Here is a 27100-nt window from a genome sequence, read left to right as displayed (position 1 = left end):
GCATATGACCACTCAAAAAAAATTGTCAGTAATTTTAGTGTTCTCTAATAAGTACATATTTAATGGTATAAGACTTTCAAAAACATTTTTCAAAGAGAGAATACAAAAGTGGGTTCAGTAGGATTTTGAGAACATTCACAAGCATACTATAAACTTGTAGATTTAAAAAAAACAAAGTTGAGAAGTGATGACAGCTCTCATATGACGTAGCCTCATTTGAATTACACATATTAAAGCAGGAGCGATACTGGGAGCCCCTGTATTGGGTCTGACTTCCAGGAGAAAATAAGGACTAATATATTAAAAAAAAATAAATATCTACAGCAGCCCAGAGAAGCTTAACTGCACAATGACTGAAACACACACACTGGTTCACAATATTTATTACAATCTATTGCTTTAGATAAACCTGCTGTATGGTTAGTAAACCCAAACCACATTATAAGAACCAACAAAAAAAGTTACAGCACAAACCACATCTCTGTAAAAGGTATGCAATGGAGGTGAACAGAGGCACAACCTTAACTGTTTAAGTAAGAGCACAATGAAGACCCTCATATGTGAATGCAGCTCTCCTGATAGCAGATAACGAAGGTAAATAAAAATCAGACTAACAGTACTAAATATAAGATAGGTAAAAATCAGAGCAATATTGTTATATCTGTATACAAAGAACACAGGGCCTTTTTAAATACCCTTCTTTCATTCTCAATGACCTGTAAACACAACTCTCCCAAACCATCTTCCCTCTGTACCTGAACTAGTATATAAAGATCTATACAGAATGTGCAAATCCAATATAAGTATTTTTAGGCTCTCTTCTTCAAATAGAAGAAATACAAGGTTAAAAACATTAACACCACAGATTCCCTCTACCCAGCCTCTGCAGAAAGACATCAGTAGCAATACTGCCCAAGACATCCAAGTACAAAAGTAGCATGACACTGGACCAAGAAATCCATAAGAATGCATGGCATATGAACAATAAATACAAACACACGTGGAAAGGGAAAAAACAAACAGTTATCAAGGGAAACTATTAACACTGGCAAATGAAAATGAATTGGGACTCTTGTCAGCCTACAGCAGATCTGTTACTAAGAAATGCTCACGTAACAATGGCTTAAGTAAACCTGTAACGTTAACTGAGATCCAATTACACCTTAGGCAGACAGGCTTTATTCATCTACTTGTTCATTAAGAGGTGGTATCTGGTAGTTACATGCCATGCTCCATACTATTTAATAATTACAAGTATTGCTAGACCAGGATGTTAGGAGTCAAATAGCCCAATATTGGGTTATTTGCTACTGCTGCCTTTCCATGACCAATGCACAGATTCTTTCTGCACCAATCAAACATTTTAATATCCCTCATACCAATCTGCTATAGGTTAAAGTTTGTGGAAAAAATAAGTTAGACAAAAAACATTACAGCCTACAAGGAGTATAGTACAGTCTAGTTCTTGTAGTTAAGACTTCTGGCCCAAGAGTAACTTAAGAACAGTACCAGCCTGAGCAGAACACAGTTCTAGAGCATTTAAAACAGAGAGATGTTGAAATAGTCTGGATTTTACTTCAATGCTGGAAAGTGAACTAGAGACCAAAAAACTTACATACACAAATCTCAAGTGTAGTCTAGAAGCTTAATCAATAACTATAGTTCACTCCCTTCAGAAGTTGCTTTACAGGGTGTTCTTTGCTTTTTAGTTTGAGTGCAGATGTGAACTTCTTAGAATAATCTCTGAGCTTCCACTCATGCTAAGAGTGACCATATTCAGTGCAAAAAACACACAAGTTAATTCAATTTATAGCTCTCAAACTAAAGTAAAAAAAAAAATGCTTACTAGTGGTACCTACTGTTTGTCTGACTATCTCCTGTGGAACAACTTCTTATCAGAAGGTCAGGTGATAACACTGAATATCAATAAAAAGATTCCTTTGGCCAGCACTTAAACATTCCCATTACTGAGATGAAAGTAAAATTCTGTTTTCCAGGTCTAGAAATAGGCACAGAAGCCTTCTCCACGCCAAACACCTGGTAATCTCCATGCAACAGTGATACAGCTGCAAAAACTTTAAAGGAATTTTTTTTTTTTTTAAAGAACTATTTACATACAGGGCCAAATCACAACATTAACATTGTCACTCTAAGGAGGTAAGTTTTATAGTAAAACTTGACTTGTGGTGAACGCCCAACAGTTGTCTAACAACTCATTCGCAAGGTTGGAGTGCAATAGAAAACCCACTACAAAAATCAGTTTCTATTCTTCATCTGAGTACTGAGAGGTTTGGTGTAGTTGCCAGCACTATAACAACATGGTTAAAGTCATTTTCTAGTAAATCAATATTACCAGATAGATTCGGTCAGTCCACAGATACAAATGACTTCTAGCCAGTATAAGAGAACCTAGCAACAAGCCTCAAAAATCCCAGAGGCATCAACTTCTTAAGTGGTCAGTTCCAAATTTCATATGAATGTTGGGATTATTAACCATGACAAGGTCAGGTGTCCAATGTGTTGACTTCTTTGGAGCAGAAATAATGCACAACTATTGCATTAGGGTATCGAGCAAATGCACTGTAAAGAGACAGAACACAAAAATCAACTGTCAGTACAGATAAACAGTTTTCCCTATTCAAACAAGAACATCCAAGTTGTGCAGAATCAGAAAAAGGTGCTTACATGAAAGTGACACTTTCTTGTTTTAATTACAGCCTGAATATATTCTTGAGAAAATCAGATAAAACAATTCTATGGATTTTGTAAGTTTTGTTTTTAAAAAAATAGTATCTGTTTTCATTTCTATAGGCACACTTTACTTGGAAGTCACTAGTAACAAGTTAAAGACTGCGTGACATCCTGACATGGTTGCCCTTCAAAACCTTGTTGAACTTAACAGCATTAGAAAAATCCTAGACAACCAAAACAATACTGCATATGCAGATTTAAATCCTGATGCTACACACTACAGACTAACAGCAAAAAACTCAATATGCACAGCAACAAGTATATTTAGACCTACATTCATCAAAATGTTTTGGAAGAAGCAGCCTTCCCTATCATTGTGAATGCTACTGATATCTCAGAAGGGTTCACATCAACAAGAGAAACAATGAATAAGCTAGTCATGTAGCATTCCACTGAAGTTCAGAGAGAAAAAAGAAAAAGCGCAAATAAAATTTGCATGCTATACTAACCCATAATTACCTACTAGGAATGACAGAAGAAAAGTTATTGGCATCTGGGTATCAATTGAAATTAGTTCTACTTTTAGATGTCCTAAGATAATTAGGCTAGAAAACGTAAATCAGCCAGGGAACTACAAAGCCATCAGATATAGAAAACTATCACGCATATATCTTACTTTAAGATTCTTTACATCATCCTTCTTAACTCTAGTTAAGAAGTGGGTAGTAGGCAGTGTTCTTAGAAAATTTTCCAAATTCAGTATGAGAAGTGACTTTCTGCCTTCCAGAGTTGTGAAGTGAGAAGTCTTATGAGTTTCTGAAGGGATTTTATTCTCCTTTGTTGAAAGCAGTTTACTCTTGCAGTAAACTTCACTGACTAAAGCTTTGATGTTTTCCCAGCTCCTAGTTGAGCAATGTAATTTGTAATTCAAACACTCTTCAAATGTCTCCCTCATACTGGTGTTCTCTCTGTGTATATACACATTCCAAATTTTGCAACATTCTTAGTTTAAGTCTACCAGATTCATATTTGATTCAGTTTCCCAAGCTTTAAGGTATATGCTCTCTTACCTGTTACCTATCTTTTTTTTACATACAGTGCACACCTTCTCCTCTGTAATAATGCACTTCACTTGCTGATGCAAGATCCGCTCCTCCTGGACCTAAAGAAGAAAAAAAAAAAAACCAGAAAAACCAACCCTTGCTTATAAAGCAATATCACACCACAGCTCACTTTAGTCTGCTGAAACTGAAAACTGTCACAACATTTAATTTTCAGTGGCTATATCTACCTTAGCAAGTTGTACAGCACAAAAGCAGCAGAGCAAGTGGTATCAAACATCCAACGCCCACTCTATATGAATTGCAGGATTTTACTTTCAACTAGTCTGGTCCACAGACTAAGGCATTCTAACCACTAAGGGGTGTTCAGGTGAACTATTGAACTGCATTGTCTGGTTTAGTTTATTTGAAAGAAATCCAGTCCATGTTCTCTGAGATCATCCTGCAATGCACACCAGAGCACAGTGAGTCCAGAGACACACAGACACCTCATCCAAACCAAAATGAATGTACTCGCTATCTCCTGAAAAAGGGACATTCAATTTACTTGATGCACGCCTACTAATTTCAGGTGCACTACAGCACCATCTAGAGGACACACATTCCGTATAAGGAACAGTTAATTTAAATACTGAACATCTGTTTTAAAACACCATCCCAATAAATGACAGGTGGCAGGTAATTACCCTCAGAAACTCTGCATGGAGAAGATTCTTGAGCACTTGATTAAATCTTTTCTTCTGAGCATTTTCTTCAAGGACTTTCTCTAAGAAGATTCGAATCTCACTAATCTGGGTATTTGCTGGGAGCAGGTTTATCGCCTGGAGCAAAACATATACTTAGTTAGGAAAAATTAAAAAGGAATAGAGAACAAAACAGAACAGAAATTGACACATTTAGCTTTACACTCTTACAGTCTGTTCACTTGCCTACTCCAGTACCTTCTGTCACCTGCCAACAGTACAAACTGAGTACTTACAAGTCTTGTCTTACCTTGGTGGTATCCAGTTTGCTGTGATGTAGTTCCAAAACCTGCAGAGCAGCCTGCAGATTGGCTTGAGGCTCCAGCACTTCCATCTTGATTGGTCCCAGGCAATGAACACTAGGTGGGGAGAGATACATCCGAAGCAGTGACAGATAGACCTGTTGCACACAAAAGGAAAGTTCTGAAACCACTGTACACATCCACAATTGACAGTGCTGGTAGAACCCAGCAATGGTACTAGTAAGTTGTACCCATGCCATTCAAAATTCTGAAGTGCTAACTTAGACAGCTCTTATCTTAAAAGAACAAAAACTGAAAAGTACCAATGATGTCCAAGGCCTTTTAAGACTTGCATTCTACACTAAAGTTTTTCTATAAAAGTAGTTTTAACCACGCCTCCCTCATTTATCTTACCTACTTCATTTATAACCTTTAGAAACCAACACTTCATTGCCTCTTACCATTATCTTTTTTGTAGATGTTTGTGGAATATGCACACAGTATTTTGTCTTCTGAATTCCATCAGAACTTTAGCTACAGAATATATGCTCAATTCCAGTGATACAGTAATATTCTCAACAAAAAAAACCCAAATTTATAAATATAAAAAAACCCCAATCATCTAGTAATGCCTAAATTCCAAGAGCTTATACATTGGTTCCTGTCCACCTATACAAACCCTGAAAAAATCCGTAACAGAGCAAAAACTTTAAAGTCCCTAACATGGAGTGAATAGTCTAATACCTCCTTACTGAAAAGGAAGGCTGGAAAGATGAAGCTACTTACATCTTTGTTGCCATCTTTGTTTCTGTCATAATGTTTATGGCAGTAGCTAGAACAGAGAAGAATCAAGTGAAATGCAGGGACGGTTTTGGAACCCAAAGAATCAGTCCACAGAAATTGCCATTTAAATGTTTTGATTACTGAAGCCATCCAAGTTAGGTGACCATACATCCAATTCTGATCAATTAATCAAGTCGCACAACAAAATTACACTGTTTACTCTGCATTACAATGCCGAGAAAAGGGAGGTTTTGTGCACGTCTCCCCCTTCCAATCAACTTAAAAAGCTTTAATGCAGAAACTAAATTTAATTCAGCTGTCTAAAAAAAGGGAAAAAATATTTCTCAAATCAACACATCATAGCATAAAAATGTATGTGTAGATATATCTAATTACTGTATCTGAATCACAGAGAAGGTGTTCATTAGTGTACTCTGCATACCAGGGTTGAATGTCCTCTAACAGGCATTTGCTGAAAACAGCTTTAAAATAAGCTATGTTAAATAGGCCCTAATGTTCAGATATACCTGCTAGTATCAGTTAATTCTATTTTCACCTAAATACTTTAGATTCATTCAGAAGGTTCCCTGACACAATACATCTAGCAAAATGCCTTATCTCTACTAGAGAGGATTCAACGAACTGAAGGAGCTTAACTTTGCATCTGGGCTAGTGAATGTCACTCCAAAGAGAAAGGAAGCAAAACAACATACAGAAGTTCAGAAGCTAATGAGAGGTGGAAACAAAGAACTGATTGATGACAGTCATATTGCTCTAAAGTGCAATGACAGAAGAGCACAAAAAGGTAAACCTCAAGGGGATGGCATCATCATCTGTAATGAACAGATGCCTGGAGGAGACTAAAAGTCAAGAAAACAGGGAAACCTGGCTTACAGCATTGATGCTCCACATACAGCAACATTTCACTACACATCCTATCCATAGGGCAGTGAGCAAACTAAGCCTTGGCGGGGGGCGGGGGGGGGGGAGAAACTTACTTTTCAGCCATGTTGGTGTCCTTCAAAATATGAACATAAATAAACAGAGCTTGCTCGTGCTTCCCCATACGACCCAAGAGCAGAGCACGTTCTTCTAGGAGACCTAGTGATAGCATGAAGGATTAGTCAATAGCTACGCAGAGAAATGACAACATAAGCTCCATTAGTGACCAGACTAACAGAAGGAACTATGAACTGTAGTCTGAGCACAAGTTAAAGTTACACTGAGACTGTAAGTCTACTTCATACTATTCTCAGTAACATTTTATGAATTCTTAAGCAACCTTAAGAAACAACAAACTTCACATCTGTTGTGCAATTCAGGCTCACCAAAAAGTTAGGTTAAATATTTAAGTGATGGGAGACACCACAAGGTCTTAAGCCAACAGTTACAGGAATCCTGCAGAGACTGGTAAACCCAACTGTATCAGCAAAAACATGAGTTAGTATACACACCAGCAGCCATCTTCTCTGTTTTTAATTGCCATGATTCTACAGTAAGCAAGAAAGTTTTGCTGTACAATGCAGTAAGCTAGGGTTTAATTGACCTATGGAAACTGAACTCACCATCAAAGGGGAAGTCACTAATTAGCCGACTAGGTTCATACCAGCTAGACTTCTCCAGAAAAAGTAGAAGCTTTTTCCGGTAATCCCCCAAGTCTCCTCCTTCCTCCCCAGCAGGCACTGGAGTTTTATCTATATGGAAGAAAACAACAGAAACTACAGTATCACAACTATTTCACCACACTACTACAAAGAAGATGATAAACAAACAAATCATTATGAGGAGGAACCAAATGCTGATGAAACCTGTTACATGGGCTGGCATCCTGGGGCACCTGACAAATTACTGCAGCTCCTTAAAACACATCAAGCGGCCACTTAAACAATAGACTCAGTTATTCAAGACCCTTCCCTACCCTTAACATGCAGAATTCAGGGAACAGTAGCTGCCATTCCGCTCAATCATGAACAGAGTGTCACTTGGTCCCTTAAGATCTCCAGGGAGGCAATAAACTAGACTTCCCTACAAACCCACAACTTTTGTTGTTCCAGTTCCTTCATTGCTTGGGATGTCTTCTGGATGTGAACAGGGAAGGCTTACAGCAACACACTGTGAAGGCTCCCCTGTGCTGTCCCATGCCCCTGGTCTTCCCACCAGAAAAGGCTAAACATACCTGCAGGGTAAGAACTGAGATATTCTTTCATTAAGGCCTGAACTTTCTCACAGTACAGCTGGATCAGACAGTTGTGAAAGTCTGCACCAGTTTCTTCCCAGACATGAATGATGTGTTCCTGTAAATACATGTTCAGGTTCAGTTATAATCACTTCCTCTGGGAAGTAATTTGTTACAAGCAAGCAACAGTTCCATGCTTGCCTTTACCAAGCTTGACTTCAGGATTTCATACATTTTAGTTATTTTTTCTTTGCACAACTTATGGCAAAGCTAGCATTCTCTGAAACAGCATCAGGCTCCAACACCTGGAGAACTAAAGCCATATACATAACATTTTATACTGAATGTAATGCACTAGTAGAGATTGAGTTCTTACCAGATAAGGAATAGTTAAGCTTTTAAAATTTTCTATCAAGAAACTGAGCACTTTGTCTCGTGGCAAAGCTTCCACTTCAGGGAGGTCTTCTGTAAATATCTGTTAAACAAATTCACAGAATGGTGATTTTTTTTAAATTTAAGTGCCACAGTATATTTTCTCTGAGGCACTGAAGCCCAGCATATCATCACATGTGTCCAAAGAGTAAGCACAAGAAATATAAAAAAATCTGAGCAGCTTATTCAGGCACTCAGAAGCTATCTCACATCTGAAAGGATTCACAAACATCCCCACTTCTGCCTTAGTTAACACTCTTCTTTTACAGTGCCCAACACCTCCCAAATACAGGGAGACAATTCTGTATCAAAGAGGAAAGGGAAAATAAGACAGGCAAATTAACATTTGCCATTTAAATACTCATTCAGGCTCTTGTGCAAAAAGTGTGACATCAACAACATTAAATGTTGTATCAAAGTGTCCTAGCTACTTATTCCAAGATAAGGTATTCCAAGAATGGCAAAGCATAAGAAAAACTGAAAGGCTGTCCTGCTCTATCTACTGCTAATCTTACCACAGTACTGAACATAGAAAATATAAATTATATATTTAATTGGATTTAGCATTAATACATGGCTTCTTACATTGAGTTCTCTCAATTCCATACACTGCACTAAGAATCTCAGTGGCAAGGTGCCTGTTTCAACCACACTTACCTTCAGTCCATCTTCAGGAAAATCTCTTAGCACCCAGACAGAGTAGGAAAATACCAAGTGCAAGTTCTCTGTACCTGGAATACAAAAACCAGCAGTGCTCAGTATTAAAATCCTAAAGAACTATCTACTCACAACACAAGCAGACACTTTCAGAGCCAGCAAAGCTTAATTTACAGGAAGACTCTGGTTTGTTTTTTTCCCCACTCAAGTCAGGCAAATCACACATTCTAGGCTAAAACCACCATTTCATACTTTGTAAACATGATTTGAAACAGAAACAAGAATTAACTCAAATACTAAGCAGCACCAAATGTAAACAATTCAGACCAAAACCAAGATCAGTTGTCTTAATCACATTCCAAAAGTCTTCCCCTACCATTTGTTTTTATTAGGGTAGAAAAAGCACTGTTCTTGTGTAATGTCCTTCAGTCCATTTCCAGCCTGCCAGTCTAATGACTTCTATAGGAAATGGTCAAATACTTCATAACAAGTAGTAAAGCATCATAGTACTGAAGTAACCAGCATAGAAACTACACGACAGGTAATAACTTTCCATTTTTTAAGAAAATTTAGGATCTCCCTCTTTAAAAGAACACTTTCATTTCATCAATTTGGTTCACAAAGTTTATAAAACATGTTAGGAAAACATGACTTTCCCCTTACCCTCCTGACCAGAACCACTGAGGCATTCACTGCCCGAACAATGCAACAACACAACCATACAAGAAACAAAAACTTACACCAACCCTATAAAAAGGCAGTCATTGTTTGCTTTTCTTCATCCCACAATACCATCAGGAGTAAGTTACTTTTTAAGTATTTAAACCAAGCAGCACCTTCATAGTAGCAGTATTTTAAAAACCAAAAGGTGAGCGCTATGAAGTAAAACAATTAAAACAGCCCCCAGAAGAGCCAATTTCAAAGTTTCAGAAACAAAACAGTGACATGGCAAATGGCACTATGGTCATAGGGTCTGAATTTCACTGAACTCCAATTAACTTTCTGAATTAACAGGGCACTGTATGGTAATCGGTTTGCTAGCCTCACTGAGAAAATTTAAATAAAGGACAGGACAAGCCATGGGAGTAAGTTCTCATTTAGAACATGAGACCGAGAAGAGAAAGTCTAACTCGTTATAAACAAGTGTGAGATTAATTAGAATAGCTCCTCTCCAAAGCACTGATGAAGTTGCCTTTGCTGAAATCACAACCAAATCAAACATGAAGTTACAACCTACTCAAAAACACTCAAGAAGGCAGAAGGAGAAGAGGAACTCATCAAGTAACTACCAAAGCTTATAGATCAGAATATTAAAAGGCCAACATTGCATCACAGCACAAAATGAAACAACTGGCTCCCTCAGCATGTAACAGTCAGCTGCGTGGGGATTTACACTGAAGGTCACAGGCAAGGGTGTTTTGTGTTGCTAGAATTGAAGCAGAAACTGGATTTCTAAACTCTCTCAGCAACGAATCCCTGATTTAAATATGAGTTTTAATAGAAAGAAGTTCTGCATAACACTATTTTAACAGATGAAGAATGGTGTAAGGCAGAAAACTAGCTACCACCCAATCAAATATGTAGTTCTCCTGTGCCTACCTCTGCACAGATAAAGTATATTTTTGATGGACATGGCCGAATCACAGAATTAACAATATCTGCTTTGATGCAATAAACAATAAGTGGTTACTCTGTTGACACATGGTAAGTATCAAATCCAAATCAGTAATACATACTTGATAACTTAAAAGACCACAGCTACAAGCCTGGAGGAAATTTTCTCTAATTACCTGAGAACTATTTAAGAACATTTCATTAAATGCCCAAAAACCTATAGACAAGAGACGACTAAAGAAGAGTTTCTACTTCACTCAGAAGGTAAGTGAAAGCAACTAAAAATACATCCCACATACTTAAAATTTTAAAAGATAATTTAAAAAAAACAACCCAATTATTACTTATATTAGAAGCTCCTAACTACAGAAGCCTCACCAAAGTAAGGGCAGAGGGAAAAATCTGTAGAAACCCCATAGTCTGAAATGCTTTTATCATTCTATTTAAGGGACTCCCAAAAATGACACTTATCAATTAATCAAAGCAGAATGGGCAGTGCAATTACACACACACACACACACCCCCAGTGTTACATTTCTGCTATCTGCTTGGGGGGGGGGGGGGGGGGGGGGGGAAGGGGGGGAACTGCAAGTGACACTAGTGTCAAACATTCCATTTATTATCAATAGTTAAAATTCCGTTCTAGGTTGCCCTCACTATATTTCATTACTCTGAAGTAAACAGACCCAAACATCCTTCATCAGTTTTAAAGAGCTCAGCAAGAAGCATACAAGAAAACTGATTTGCAGGAGGTCCTGAAACAGAGAAGCTCCAGAAGTCTAAGAGAAATTTAGCAAGCTGCCAAAATTTTAGAAAAGTATGCCAGACAACTTGGATAATTATAGGTCTTAAACATCATCAATCTCAAGTAAAACAAATAAACAGCTGACATAGGTCAATCGAGATGAATTTATAAAGGTGACAAATTATTTTTTAAATAAGATTGAAAGTTTGCTTTATAAAGCTGTTTGCAGAATATAACATACCTACACTTCCCTAAGATGAGTGACATTACCAAATGACACCAATGAATAAGAAGCGTAAGAGACAGACATGGCACATATGGGAAAGGTCTCAATTTCATTCTAAGTAATGTATTATCATTGAATAAACATGTTGCTAACAGAAGCCAGCAGTTCTTAAAAGAAATTATTATAGATAAAAAATACCTAACTTTGCCAACAGTGTAAGTCTAACGAACAAAGGTATTTCCCCTCAAACTACTCACTCCCAAACTAGCAGTGTGATACTTTTTAAACAGTTGTGCGTTTAGAAACAAATAACATTGGATGGGAGGGCACTGTTCTCAAAAGTAGCAAAAACAAAAAAGGACTTGGGAGTTCACAATGAATAGTCAACCAAGCAAGTTCCCACCATGATGCTGTGACCAGCAACTATAACCATCAGGTCATGATCTAGATCTACCTAAACACAGAAAACAAAAACTTCATATAGGATTCTTCATCTCAGGAATTACTACAAGCCCCAGCAACTTGAAGTTAGACTTTCAGCTGGAAAGCCTGACCCATAAGTTAGACTTCCCTTTTGTCAGTGGTGGCAAATCATCACTGGAAGAAAATACAAAATACTACAGCACATTTTCTACCAATGGAAGTTTTTATCAGAAATAAGGAATGTTTTCCAGTAAGATACTCAAGATTCAACAAGATGCTCATGAACTAATCCTTGAAGCTTGCATTATGCAAGAAACCAGACAAGATGACAAGGATACCCTTTAGCTTTACAGTCTCTAGAAAGTTGCTGAAGAGTAGAATAACCACTAAGCCCAACAAGAGTAACACCTTCACAAAAACAATGCTCTCCTTCACACTCACCCAAATGCTGCAGATATTGCACTGTCCTCTCATGACCCTTCAAAGGTGAGTTGGCTTTCTTTGACTGATCCACCAGTACCTGTAATGCTTTCAGAACAACAAAAATGTTCATTGCTTTGTACCACAAGTATCACTCCAACTTGAACCACAACAAAGTGAATTTTTCCTGTTCTGCTACCAGAGACAAAACAAAGTTTTGTTTTCAACACACAGACCAAATGGGTAACAGACCAATTTAATCACAAGACAGACCCAGAAACAAAGTGTTTTCAGAATATTGCCTGCTCACTGAAGACAAGTTAACTCAATACTAGAATACATGCTCCTACCCCTTCTCCTCTCCCCGCCCCAACCTCATACCTACCTTTCTCATGCAGACCCTTCTTCTCATACAGTATTATCAGCTCACTATATTTGTGTGCCTTCTTTAGTACATGCTCACTCTCCTCAATATGGCAGTGATTGTTCTCCAGACGTAGCAATGGTGCCACCAGTGCTACATTTGTCTGAAAGAAAAAAGGGAGCATTTAAACATACTTCTAGTGTGCACCTCCTAAGCTTACAGTACAAAACACGAGTTGCAGGACAGAAGAAAAAAAAAGAAGCCTTATAGCATAAGAAACAACACTAACATCTTAGAGCAAGGCCCATTTTCATTTACATAATTTGTTGGGACAGAAAGAAAACAATATATCAGACTATTCCCCTTCAAGAATAGAGGTCAGCTTTGAAAAAAGTTGTTGACAGCAAAGATCGTACCTTCCTGCATTTAGCAGTACAAGGCAATGCAGGAAGCATTCATTGTAACTTCAAAATAGGCATGGCCACGTTCTTTTGACAGAGGCAGCAACCAGAAATGGACACATCTGTTTTATTTCGTGAAACTACTTCCTGACCAGTGAGCAAACTAGCTAACACCAAAGTTTCACAGATTGTTTTTAGACCAAAGACAAGACAGTTGTGTGAGAATTTCTGAAGTAGCTCCTTATCATCCTCCTTAAACATTTCAGCCTGAGATTCCAACAGAGCTTGTATGGTAAAGGCCTCTACGTCAGGCAGAAACTCACATGGAGGTAACACTTTAAAAGGGTGGTATCAATGATTTGTAGCAGCTTCTTTTTGGATTTGATCGTGGGTGTTCCTTCCATGAGGGGTGACGTACTGGACTGATGATCAGAATCATTTAGCTTCTTCACCAGCTGACTTCTTTTCTGCAGGACATCAAACGAAATTTTAACAGAAAAAGACCATGGATTTCTCCATCCCACCTCAGCAAACATAACCCACCAAGTAAAAAGACTAAATATTAAATTAAATAAACCAATTTAATAACTTGTTTTAATCAATTGTTTCTTAAAGAATTTTTATTGTTACTAACTATTCAACACACCGCCTTTCTAACCACATTCAGGTGTACGCATTTGTTTTGCAAATTTATGGTTTTGCAAGATGTCCAGAGTCTTGAGAAAATAGTCAGAAGGAAACTCTCTTAAGCTGAATAGAAACACTTTAGAGAAGTCAGAAGACATTTAAAACATTTGGAAAACAATTTCGGTTTTGAACTACTAGGCACAAAAACTATCCTCCTTCAGACACGAGCTTCCTTTTAGTCTAGTAAGAATGGTGATAGAACAAATCAGATTCCAGTTAACAAAATAAAGAGGACAGGAAGTTACAGTACCCACTACCTCCTGTTCCACCTTTTAATGCACACTTTTGACCTGTATCCTGGATAGAGTGCCCTGCACAATAGTCACCAAACAAAAACAAAAGATCAAGACAGAGCTTAAGACCTCTTCAGAAGGCTACTAGAAATAAAATACTGGACTCATGTTCAGATCTGGTCCATAAGTAAATTTTGTCCAGTCCTCACAAAAGTCACACGCGATGTCTCCCACAGATCTGCAGGGCACCTCACGTCTTCCAGTTCCCCTGCTTTCTCAGGAGCTGCTGCCATAGTTTCCAACCATGAAGACAGTCCATTAAGGATAGCATGACAGAGCTGGAGTAGGTGTACTGCTTCCTGCACATCAAAGCTAACCAACAAAGTATGCTAAAACTGAATAACCCTGCTCTAAAAACAGACATAGGAGCACTCACTTGAGTTAGGTAGTCTATCAGAGCTAAATGTGCCTTCTCCAGCTCTGCCCCAGAGAGCCCTGGCAGGGGGTTGGGATACTGTAGCTGTTTCCTGTAATCTGTGGGCAGCAGGTCAGGATACAGACCCATCACGTGAGTGGGATCTAAGCAAAAAACAACTAGTATTAGTAACCATTCATAACATTATTTTTGCAAACTCTCAAATGTATGTAACCTTTGAGCAAGCTTAGCTTTCCAATGGAGTTGTTTGTAGTCAACTTGTATGTCCACAAGGTTCCAGATAACAAAATTTGCTTATTACAGAAAATAAGCTAAAACAAGGCAAAAGCAGCAAAAGACAGACTGTTTCAAAGTCCAGGCACAACAAGTTCCAACCTGTGCACTTAGCACACCTGGAGAACAAGCCATTATTATAATCCTCTTACTGCTCTTCTTGCAGAATCCCAGCATTAACAACTCTTGACAGTAGGACAGGATTTCTAGGAACAAGCAGTGTTTTAAGAGAAGATTTATTGTGCTTTTGAAACAAGAACTGAATAGCACCATCTGCAACTAATGAGCACCTATTTTCATAGAGTTTAAGCAAATTCAAAACTACTGCCCTCTAATTTAATTTCAAAGTATTTTGAGTTCTCAGTCCTTTCTTTTTATTGTAGCTTTCCAAAGTAAAAATGATGTTAAGTGTCATCAAAACAAGTAAAAGTTCTAGGTTTAAATGCACAAGGGATATACTGTCACCAATAAAAGAATCTCAGTTTTAAGCACTATTCTATGGTACAGTCCAGCCTTCAGGTGTTCTTCCGATAATCCTAGTACAAACCAGAGGAATAGCATCAGAGACTATTTTGACTTCCAAAACCAGAGAAAACTTTCCTGGCTTCAGCAGCTTGCTCCATTAAACAGGAAACAGGGTTAAGGGTCCTCAGTTTGGTCCGAGTCCAAGAATTTAGCAAATCTACAGATGTTCCTTATTTTTCATTCCAAGTTACAAGTAGGCTTTTGGCAGCTGCTGAATCCCTCAACTTCAAGGGTCTGTGTACATGCTATGCACACTATAAAATAGCCTACAATACAAATATATTCTGCACAAAGGGCAAATGCATTATTTGATTTAACTCATTGACTTAAGTTAATCAAATACTATAACCAGTTTCACCAAAAAAAAGCTAAATAGCTGCCTAGGCTATTTGCCATTCACAGCGTACTGGTCCACACAAGACACCACTGTTCTAAGACAAAAATAAAGCAGAAAACAAACATACACACATCCCTGCAATAGTCCGTGAGCTTCATTTAATTCCTCCTAACCTAGGTATCTCAATGCCAACCCAAGCATTTACCTGTACCAAGCTTGGCAAAAACTTGCATGGATTCATCAAAGCGCTTCTGGCAGAAGAGGTTGAAGGCAAAGAGGTTCTTTATGTGGTGAATTTGTTGTCGCTTCTCACTATCTGAATCATCTTTCATTTCCTACACACATACAAATTAACAAACATTAAAAACTGTTGGACCTCGTAAAAGAGAAGGAAACACTCTACAGAAATAACAGGAGTATTACCATTTGGAGACAATAGGAAGAAAAAAGATAATCTTCCAAAGTGACACCTCTGAAGGTGATTCTCAGATGCTATGCTTATTGTGTCACTGAGATAACCTGGAAGGTTTGAAAGCTACCTCTGGTTATCTATATACTCGCTCTATCACAGCAACTATCTCTTCACTCATTCGCCTTTTCAAAATTTTTTTTCAAGTTAGCAATACAAAATGCAATTAATTAATTTTAATGTAGTTCCAGGGAAGTTTCCGGAAACCAGAAAACACTAAAACAGTAAGAGCAATATAATTAAAAGTACTGTTTCAGCATCTCTAAGAAGTTATTATGTTTCAGGAGTAATATGGAGGACCATTACAAAAAAACCTGGTCATTCGACAAAACAAAACACACAACTCCAAGCAAAACCATTTACAAGCAGTCTGAAGACTTTGAAGTCCAACTGACTTTGAAGTCTAAAAGAAGGTAACCGAATAAACAGCTAAGAGACATAATCTTTCACATACAAGATGGTATCCCAAAATCTAAACCACAATAGATCAATATGGAGAAAAAGCAGCACAAAACTAAAACTTAAGTCAAAAAAGGCTACAGTTTACCAGTTTGTACAAAATGGACAGTAGGGAGGTTAAACTCTCCAGAGTAGCTACAGTCAAGCAGAAGGCAAACATCCTTTAGTGTACTTTTGCACAAGTGCATCCACTGCAAAATCAAAAGGTTTTTGAGTACTTACTGCCAGCTGCAAAGCCAACTCAAACTGCTTGTCCTGCAGAAGCTGCTGGATCTGTGTGGCTATTGACACTGGAATGAGCCGCCAAACAAAGTGATTACTTGCCACATATATAATATTTGTGCTGTAAACAAGACAAAAAGGTCAGTTCCTAAGTTCCAGCACTGAGAAAGAATCAATACCCTATCTGAAAAAACAATTCTGATTAACACACACATGGCTCAATCAGATACAGGGGCAACTTGAGCAATATTGCAAAGCAGAAAGGAGAATTTATCTCCAGCAATCAGAAATTCCCAAAGACACTCAACTCTATCATTTCCTCCTCAAGGTATGGCCTCCACCCATCTGCTCATAAAAAACAACAGACTGCTTCAATGCTGCTTCTTAAGCCAAGGGAGTTAGAAAAGCACCTCCTCTCCCAGTTTTTCCAGAGTGCTACCATACACCCAGACAGCCCAACAAAAGTAATGACCAGTTATACTCAATACCCTCCAGAGGTGATGAAGCGTGGTCTCTGCAGCTCAATACTCTGTACCAGCAGCCGGGGCTCAAAAGTGCGAATCTCCACATACCTCGGCAGAACAGCAATGATGTAGGGAGGCTGGTGTTCTATTAGTGAAACAAGCGAAAAATGCAAGTCGGTTTTTCTCAAGTATTCCTTGAAACAAGCCATGACTTAATGTAAGGCTTGTCTTCAATTTTATTTTTTTTTTCCCCTTGAAATGTGTCCCTTTTTTGCTTATTAAAAACAAAGCTCAATGCCCAACACTGACAGCAATTTGCTAATAGACTACTATCAGGCTTTTTGTTCTGAGGAATTTCTGTGGAATTCTAAGGAATTTCTGTGGCACTCAGGTGCCCAAAAGAACTACAGTGCTTTAATACACTACATTCCATCTCAAATCTTGTCCCTTTATAAAAGATATGCAATATGCCTATTTCCTGAGAACAAGACAGGCATACAGACTACAAGCAAAGAAGGGGAAGAAACAAGAATAAACACATGAAGCCTTCCACAGAGTACAACTTGAAACACTTTAGAAGCTGTCGTACTCCCAATCCAGCTGGTTTCTAAATACTGGGAACATAATGATTTTGTCATATACAAAGGAGTAAAGAAGCAAATTTAAAAAAAATTTACTGCTAATTCTCACCCATGGCTATAGGAATATCTGTCCAATTCAAGGCACATTTCTGGGTACAGACCCCTTCTTCGTTTAGCACAACTGTTAGATCATCTTGGCCAACCGCAACTTTTCCATCTGCTACGGGAGCTACCAATGGTTCCAGCTGCTTCCCTGTGGGAAACAGTTCTTTGATGGATCCTTTTCCATCCACCTAGGATAAAAAAAGAAAATAAACCCATCCATTTTTCAAAATAACCTGTATTTTGAAGCTGCATAAGACCAAAGCCAAAAACCCCCTAGAGGGATTTACAACCCAGACTAATCACTAACAGGACAAGCGCAATTTTAAAGAGTAGCAATAAAATTTTCTGCATATCATAATTTATCTTGCTTACACATCATGTGAAAATAAAGAATACTTTTGTGTCTGAGATGATGTATTCCTGTTACTTTAACACTAGCTGAGCACATAGCCCATACAGGTTTATAAAATGCATAGCCAGTAGCAACACCACTTAAAGTGTCCAAACTTGGTTACTTGGTGTAACCAGAGGATTTCATTTAGGCCAAAACATTAACATGGTTTTAGTCTGGCATGAGTAAGCATTGCCCATAAAAAACAAACCTAAAAGCCTAGCAGCCTGCCTAGCCTTTTTCCCTTGCCCTAGCTACTCATTCTTGTGGCCACATGCTGTCCAGGGAATTGACACACACACACCCCCCCACACACACCCCCACCCCCCCAAAAAAAAAAACAAAAAAAAAAAACAAAGAGCTGTTTCATGAGCTGATCTAACAACTCACTGCCACCAAAATGGAGAATTCTTCTCCTTCAAACTGCAGCTACATGTTCCTGCTGCTTCCCCTGCATTACAGCTCAAGCATTCTTACAAATCACCAACAGCTAGCCAGCAGAAAATACCACAGAAATGTGTATATTTTTTCTGGCTATTTAGTGAAATGAAGCCATTCAAGGATGGGTCAGTCAAGCACCTGAGCCAACCTGAAGTAGACACTTGGAGAACAGGTCTCCGCTGTGGTTGCTTGAGCAGCTGCACAACTACTCAATATCACTAGAATGGTGGGAATCAACATCTAGGAGAGGGCTGCAGAAGGGCATCACTTCTTTTGTGAGCAGTGTCAGTTTGAAGTGACTGTAAAAATTACTGTGCTGTTTTCCTGTCCTGTCAACTACAGATCAGTTTTGCCACCCATGTATACACGCACATACGTGCGGTGCACCTCATCTTCATCTCATTTTCCTATAGTATCAGCAGAAGCCAATTGTAAAGGCAGAAAAGAGAATCAAATATAGCTGTAAAATGAAGCATAAGTGGAAACTGTAATACTAAATTAACAACAGTAAGTTTAGACTTTCAAACTAAAATGACTACAGTTCAGCGAGGCAATCAAAAAAAGAAAAAATGGTTAAGCTCCACTGTCTGCCAGATAAGAAGATATTCTTGGTCTTTTTTCCCCTTTTAAAGCTATCTCCTTTCTTAATATGTTAAATAAAATGCAAACTGAGCTTACACAGACCAGTGCCAAAACAAAATATATCTTTTCCACTGACCTTTTCTCTGCAAGAGCTTCAAATACTGGTTTCAACAGCAATAAACAGAAGATCACTTCCTGACAAAACATCAGTTTAAAAGGACAGACTTAGACTGCCCTTCCCAAAACCACATATAGCAAGAGTACCAGATGCTGTTTTTCATAAATGTCTGTTAGCTAAATCCCTGAGCACAGGAGCAGCCTCCACAGTCTCTACTGCTACCGAAGTCATCTTAAACACTGTATTCCAAACCCCATTCTTACGCGTATCAGGTAATAGTCCCTCTTGAAGCCTACACAGATGGAGTTTTCACACCAGGCCATAGACTTTGGTACATCAGGTACACTGAAGTCCCCCTAAGGAAAACAGGGAAAACAGGTTAAAATGGCTGTTACAAGAGAAAAGCAGAAGTAAAATCTGGCAACACAGAGTGTAACAGGCAGCACTGGTGTTGACACTGTATTCCCCAAGACACACGCCCGACTTCTGCTCGTGAAGGAATAGTAGCATTCAACCAAAAGGCTAGATTCATGCACAGTAAAAAGGTGTGCTCTGAGTTAGCTGGCAACTTCCTAGAAGAGCAGCATAGCTGAAAAATGCTCTACCCATTTCCATTGGTTACTTTTATCATTCTGGTATCCACAAGTGCAGTCCTCTATGCTTGTTGTCAGTAACTACCTTCTCACTTAATGACATACCTGGAAAACTTTGAGTAGAAGTGGACCCACTTCCATAGTGTTATTGTTAGGTATACATTTATAGAGGCTGCATGCTAATACATTTCAATGACTTACAAGTGTACTACAACCAGAATGTTAAAATATAGAACACAGCCTTTGATTTAATTTATGAAATTGTATTAATGCCATTAATTGTGATTTCAACCATGTTTTTTCACTTTTATTTGCTGCTTCATTGTTAAATCACTGCAGAACCAACTGCAGTCAATGCTCTGAAAGTTAGCAGTGCCTCTGAGTAACAGGGACTGCATAGCAAACAGTAAAGAGCAAGTACACTCCCTGTTGAAGCAAGCTAGACTACAGAAACAATGGAACTCACCTGTAGTTCATGGAACTCTCTGTCCTTCCAAAAATAAAGTTGTAGCTTCTTCCGCACTGCCACGCACATTCTCAGCACCTCTTCCCCTGTATCTGACTGCTGTGAAAATAGACAGGCCTAACTCATAGGCACTCATAAACTAAGAGGCAAGTAAGATAATACAAGGCCAAAAGAATCCTCAGCCTGAAGCAAAGCTGTCAGCTGAAGAGCAGCTTTGTTCATCCATGCCAGAAGGGCCCTAAACAAGGAAGCACAGAAAGAAGAAGGGTGGGATACTTAAAATGAACTTTGGCAGGGATTGTGACACCAAGGAAATAAAAAAAAAATAAAAAAAAAAAATAAAAAAAAAGAGCACCAAAGACATACACACACACACAAACAGAAGATAAGCAGAGAGCTATCAGCCCAGCCCTGAAGACTAGGATAAACAGCTTGAACCCTATGCAGTATAGGAGAGGCGAGGAAATGCAACAATGCAAAGAATGTGCTAAACTGACAGACAAAAACATTAATAGCTGTTTAATATTCTAGCCTATTGGAAAAGTTTCCTGACAAGAAATACTAGCAAAGCTAAGTGCCTGTACGCACAAACAACAAGGCACTTTGGAATGACCAGATTTAAAGATGCTTTGAAAGACATCACTAGTTTTAATATCTAGAAGACCCCAAGTACTTACTAGAAATTATTTAACACTAAGCTCCCTCGAGGCAAAGAGATAAAAAGTGATGAAAAGCACTAAGCCATCTCTTCTGGTTATGAATAAGGCTTCTGAATGACATAGGCAGGCTGAGAAACTCACTTGTATAGAAACAAGTCACTTAATAAACCACAGCATATGAACAGACAATTGCTGTACCTTATGGAACCATTTTATGGCCTGAATCCACCACAACTGCCCTGGGACTCCTTGGGCCAATACATTTTAACAGAAACAAAAATGTAACAAAAACAGTGATGGAGATGCTTGGTGAAGGGAACCACTGAGCTACTACACTGGCAATTTAAGGGAAGGGAATGGCTTTTACATTGAAGAAGACCCTTCAAGAAAGACAACAGTCAAAAGTTACTACAGGATAAAAATGCCTTTAAGTTTTGTATCAGGAGGTTAAAGGTTACAATCACAACAGGCACTGGAAGGTATCTTATTAAGCACAGGAAGAAAATTAAGGTGACTACATTAAAAATTGTTGCCTTAAGCAAAGCTTCAACATCCAGTAGGTACTAATTTTAAAAAGCACCAGTACCCAACCAACTTGCATGTAACACAAAATTAGCAAACCCAATCTATACAGCAACATAAAAAAGTTATCCTTATTACAAACAGTAAAGACATCTGTGCTGTTGTGTTCCTCCTCTTACCTGAAGATCACAAGTGAAGAGAGAGGCACCTTTTGCCTTGGAAACTGTGGTGATTTGTTGAAACGTCAATAGGTCATGGACATAAATGTTATTTTCTGTTTTAAACAAAATTCCAATTATTATTCCATATTTCATACATGTAGAGCTCATTGCTAATTCAAATAAGTTACCACATTTTATGTTTACGTAAAAAGAAGAACTTGCGAAACTAAGAGCTGCAAGAAAAGCAAAGGAATATTCTCCCAAAAGCTGAAACGTGCTAAGGCACATATAAATACAAGACAATAAATGCAGAAAAGAAGACTAGCACCAGCATTTGTAAAATTACATGAAGGAACTGAGAGCAGGTGCTAACCAAGCAGAGGAAGTGGGAGTGGAAGGGACAACAAGCAGGCCAGAGCAGAGCAAGTTCATGAAGGAAGATTGTATGAACAAAGACCATTTTGAACTGGCTCCTGGAATTAGTGGAAAGTGAACGGTTGCAAATGGAGGGTACTGTGGTCAAGTTTTTGTACGCACGAGGACGCAGGCAGCAGAAATCTACGCATGCTGGAGCTGGAAGAGCCGGGACTTGGAGATCACAAAAAAGGGAGTAGCAACATAAGCAAAAAAAGACACAGGAAGTTCATAAGGTTAAACAAAAATAGACAGAGACAAGCACACTTAGATCTTCCACAAGATGGTAAAAGATCGCCCTCTGCATATAAACTGAATCTGGTGTAACACATCAACAGTAAAGTTTCATACATCAAACAAGTTTGGACAGAAGTTTTAGACCCTATCATACGGTGCATACACATATGCATGCATATATGTACATATACATGCCAATACAGACAAACTATATCTATACATACGTACATATACACACACACACTTTAGTGCACATATGTATTTTTTCATTTTTCAGTCACAAAACTTAGCCTTAATACATTGTTCTCCAAGCTGGCTTACAACACGCAAAGCTGCTTCTCGATCTATGCTGCATAATGCTTCCTCTGCAAAGTGAAAAAGCCTAAATCCTACACAATGACTTTTCAACAACTAGACTACTATGCAAGTGGAAAGGGTGCCACATTCAGCCAAATAACTGCACCGAGAAGAGTTCATTAAATAATAACATATTTTCTTCACTTACCTAATAGGCTGACCAGAATTTTAAACTGAGAAACGACATGAATCTGAAAGAAAGAATTCTATTAGTGACTCCATTCATAAACTAAACCTCTGAACAAGGCTTGACTACAGATAGTCTAAGAAAATGCATCTTGGATACTCTCAAACCAGCAAGGCAGTGATCTATGCACAACCTTCCTCAAGCTATTGCAATCTGTTTCACTTACACTCAGTTTTTTTACAAGCTAGTACATAGAGCTTGCAAACTAAGCTGCTAAAAAATGCTATAATAAGTGGTATGTTACTAGTACAGAAGTACTTCTAAAGGATATGCGGAGTGTTGCTGAAAGAGGCTGCATAATCTTTGAGGTAAGTGCTTTCCTGAGTATCAATATGATCAATGAGCGAAAGTTCTCCAAAAAAATGAAGCAGTAGCAAGACTGACAGTAGATAAATCAGTTACTTTAGTACTAAATTCCAAATAAGAGGAATTACATTCACATTCCTATAGCATTTTACCCGAGAGTCGTGTTATATATTACAGTCTGTCAGGGTATTACCATCATTTTTACAAATATTCTCAGTCAGAGCAGCTGAAGATTTACTGTAAACAACAGGACTTCCATAAAAGCCAAAAATAAACCTTTAAGTTCCAATTCTTTGCTTTCTGCTTTAGCAGCCAAACCAAGCTTATTCCTGTTATGGGAAGAGTGGGCAAAAACACCAAGCTGTGCCACCTCTAGAAGAATCTATAGTTTGGAGGAAATTTTTTGTTAAGCTTAGCAGAGATTCCAGAAGTACATTTGGTATTTTGTTTCTTCGCTGAAAACACTGGAAAAATATCCCCATGTCAAGAAAATGGTATTTCCTACCTGCTGAATCTTTTTTGAGAAGTTCTTGTTGGATTTCTCTAGTGTCACTTCAAACCTATTGCAACCTACCAGAAAGATTTGAAAGAGTATGTAAACTGAAGTTGCCCTTAAATTTATGACTGAATATATCTTACACTAAATAGATTACAAAGAATTAGGAAAGCAGATGTGGCCACTTAACACTAGAAGAATGACTCTTCTAACATATCTGTGCTATCTTTTACTTAATAGCTAAAAGCATCAGAAGGTCTTCTACATAGTCAGGTGAAAATGTAAATTACACTTCTTGTACCCATCTGAGGGCCTCATCAATAGTTACATTTTTCCCTTGCTGGAATTTTAGATTACAAAAATTATATTTAAGTATTTTGAAATCCAGAGATACAAAGATACCCATACAGACTTTATCAACACCAATCAAATATCAGCAATTTAAATTGCTAGGGAGCACACCACTGCAAAGTAGACAAGGAATAAACACTACACCACAAGGGTTTAAAAGGAGTTTTAGGGATAAAGACTTACAGACACTTTCTGATGACATAACCTCTCCTGGCATTGATGCAAAAAAGGGGGAGAAATTTACCACGTGAGATAAGACACTAGCAACTCAAGACTAGCATGTTCTGATTGGAATAGATGGCCTACAAGTTTCAGAAAAAGCAAGCTGAATTCAGTCTCTAGGATCCAAGTAGCTATAAATGAACATCCTTCCAAGAGCTGATGATCTTGGAAATAGATGTTTGGTTTTTTTCTTTCCTGTCCCACACTACGTGACATTACTGTATTCAATAACATCGGTTTCTACATAATAGCAGATAATGCAAAATACAAATCTGTTCAGTGAAAATCAATTTTAACTAAACCGAAAATAGAACAGTTCTATTTCTGGCATCTCTAGAATAGACCATGAACACTTATGACTGTAAAAGCGGCAGGGAGAAGAGTAAATACATGACAGAACTACTTAGGAGGGATCCCTCCTCCCCATCCCTTGATGCTCATGGACCTACTGAATAAAGCTGCTCTTTCACTAATCCAGTCCTTCATTACCAGAAGACATACATCAAACCTCTAGCAACTAGCACACGGCACTGCTTCTGCACGGCTTTGTGCACTGTATTCACAAAAATTGCACTAACCTACTATAAATTCAAACATACAGAGAGCTGATATAAAACATACTTTAAAACAGAAAAAAGGCTGATAGTACTTGGTCTTTCTTGCACACCTGATAAATGGTATGTACACTTTCACCAAAGATCCCACACAAATATTCATTAAATTCTATGCAGGAAAAAATCAGCGATTAAACATACTTGCGTAACACCACTACAACCTCTTAAAGTGCAGGAAATAAAAATAACGTAATCAACTTTTTGTACCCTTCTTAAAATCAACTTACCTATGTCTTTCTTGATCCTGTAAAGCAAAAGATGCCCTTGTTTGGTACCAACAAGGAGCCACTCCTCTACAGAGACAGGGGAGAAAAAGAGTTTAATTAGTTTCAACAAAGACTGCCCTTCCCGGCCAAGTTACATTTACCAGAACAATTCAAAACTCGTTTCAAATGCCAAAGAGGACTTTCTGTGGTGACTACACACATGTCTCCTATCATACCTCTGGTGGAAGTGCTCAGAAGTAGCTTTCATCCTCAGGAGATGATGGCCAAAGATCAAGTAGTTAAACAGAGCGTACAGCCTAGATATCACATCCCACTTGTTTATACAAAAGTATAAAAGCAAAGCATTGCAACTGTTGTGCAATCAAAATTGGCAATATACTATTCTTCAGACATTATTATCTCCAAGAGAGGAACTCTGCTACACAATGGGAAGAACTGTCAGGAAGAAAAACAAGGAGTTCTATGTGGGTTTGTTTGTGGGTTTTTTTTTAAATCGTCAAGTTTTTATAAGAACTCTGAAAGAGTCAGCTATGCCTGAAAGAACAGTGGCAGCTTTGCTTAAGTAGTATTTGAATTGCTTGGATGACCAACAGTCATTCAGGATTTATAAGAGAGAACCTTTTTATATACAAACTCTGTGGCAGAGTTTCAGACTCTTCCTATTTACAGCATTTATAGCCTACAAGAGGCATAGAATCTTTATTGGGTCATGACATATGACAGAAATTCATCCTCCTTCCTGAAAATCATATAGGAAAGAAACATACAAAAATATTTTTCTATATGTAGGAGTACTACCTCATTACCAAAGATACTTGTGTTTTAATAAAGTCTTGTTTCCTGTAAGACCTTTCTTCTACTGTTTGATAGGAAAGTTGTAGAAAGGGAATTACACCTCTTTTTCCACAACCATACTGTCATAGGCCTGCACGTTTAGGCTTTTTGCTACTTCAGCAAAACAAATGCTTTCAAAGAGATAGAAGATAAAAGCCTCAACACAGGAATAAACTATCTTCACATCTTCTCTACTACATAACTGTAGCACAGACAACCCATGTTTAAACGTGGCACTACTATTCAGGTTGTAATTTTGTTCTTAAGACAGATTAAAAGGGTTGCCATTCCACAGTGTCTGGAGTTTTTTTAATTACCAATTTAGTACATCTGATGGGAACTGCTCAAGCAGTTTAAAAAGCCTTACCAAGCCTTATCATTATGACAGCCGGTGCAATCACCTGACCAAAATCTTGACTGTCAAGTATGCCCAAAAATATAACCTACATTTATATACCACCCATACATGCAAACAGATTCTAAACCTAAGACGTGAACGCACCACTGGCTTTCCAAGATAAATTTTAGTCAAAACACAGGGAACGCTTTTTTTTAGGAAGAAACCAGCCGATCCACAGTTACAGCCCTGGAAATGATGGCAGCCCTCTCCTCAGCACGGCTGCCGCCGGGCGGGCAGGACTGCGGGCGGCAGGCGACCGCCGGCACCCCGCCACCGGGGCTCGGCCCCGGCAGCCCCCCCCCATCGCTGCAGGCACTCAAGCCAACGCTACGAGCCAAAAAACGGCGAAACGCTGCCGCGCTACCCGCACGCCCGGCCCTGCCAGGCGGCGGGGGTCCCACAGCCGCCCCGAGCCACCCCCGGCCCGCCGCAGGGCAGGCCCCGAGAACGGCTGAGGGGGCGTCCCGGCCGGCCGGGATCGGAGAGAGGAGCGGCTCAGGCTGCGGGGCGGCAGCGCCGCGGGCCCCCCCGCCCCGGCTCACCCCAGGCCGCCAGGCAGTCGATCTGCAGCGGCAGTTTCTCCAAGATCGGCACATGCTCGAAGGCGTCGTGCATGATGGCGGCGGCTCCTCCGGGCCCGGCTGCCCCCAGCGCCCGCCGACCGGGGAGAGGCAGGGGCGGCGGGACGCTCCCCTCAGCCCTGGGCGGCGCCGGGGGAACGGCCCCGACGGAAGCGCCGCCGCCGGCCCACAG

General features: G+C 39.0%; 2 protein-coding genes across 5 annotated transcripts in view; both read right to left on the bottom strand.

Annotated features, from left to right (window-relative positions):
* The window catches only part of PLA2G4F (phospholipase A2 group IVF), a 30412-nt gene extending 27973 nt beyond the window's left edge, over positions 1-2439 (bottom strand). The window contains exon 1 of the mRNA XM_075030655.1: positions 2354-2439. The gene's annotated coding sequence lies outside the window, so the exon portion shown is untranslated. The remainder of the gene's footprint in view (positions 1-2353) is intronic.
* VPS39 (VPS39 subunit of HOPS complex) lies at positions 368-27100 on the bottom strand. Of its 4 annotated transcripts, none has more exons than XM_075030650.1 (25): positions 26890-27100; positions 25114-25179; positions 23709-23773; positions 22859-22901; positions 21721-21815; positions 20361-20459; positions 19565-19657; positions 17774-17957; positions 17108-17228; positions 16620-16740; positions 15675-15804; positions 14335-14477; positions 13302-13445; positions 12599-12740; positions 12235-12321; positions 8786-8859; positions 8073-8171; positions 7697-7814; positions 7086-7214; positions 6519-6621; positions 5524-5569; positions 4746-4895; positions 4439-4573; positions 3762-3853; positions 368-2580 (listed from the first exon to the last, which is right to left on the bottom strand). In XM_075030650.1, the coding sequence occupies exons 1-25, from the start codon at positions 26960-26962 to the stop codon at positions 2505-2507; spliced, it is 2628 nt and encodes an 875-aa protein (XP_074886751.1). In that variant the 5' UTR covers positions 26963-27100; the 3' UTR covers positions 368-2504. The 4 variants fall into 4 exon arrangements, with proteins under 4 accessions (XP_074886751.1, XP_074886752.1, XP_074886753.1 ...); XM_075030651.1 differs by having other exon boundaries at positions 20361-20456; XM_075030652.1 differs by lacking the exons at positions 23709-23773; positions 26890-27100.

Source organism: Buteo buteo, chromosome 6 (genome assembly GCF_964188355.1).
Source record: "Buteo buteo chromosome 6, bButBut1.hap1.1, whole genome shotgun sequence".
In the NCBI taxonomy this organism is placed as follows: domain Eukaryota; kingdom Metazoa; phylum Chordata; class Aves; order Accipitriformes; family Accipitridae; genus Buteo; species Buteo buteo.
Note: the sequence above shows the minus strand (reverse complement) of the source record. Positions and strands in the feature narration are given on the sequence as shown.

What these genes read in the sequence shown, in the direction of transcription:
- VPS39 (XM_075030650.1), bottom strand. Translation starts at nt 26,962, where the DNA reads ATGCACGACGCCTTCGAGCATGTGCCGATCTTGGAGAAACTGCCGCTG. An exon ending in CGACTGCCTGGCGGCCTGGG is followed by an intron (nt 25,180 to 26,889) that starts GTGAGCCGGGGC and finishes CTGTCTCTGTAG; the next exon opens with AGGAGTGGCTCCTTGTTGGT. An exon ending in TGATAGACTACCTAACTCAA is followed by an intron (nt 13,446 to 14,334) that starts GTGAGTGCTCCT and finishes GATGTCCTGCAG; the next exon opens with AAAAGAAGTCAGCTGGTGAA.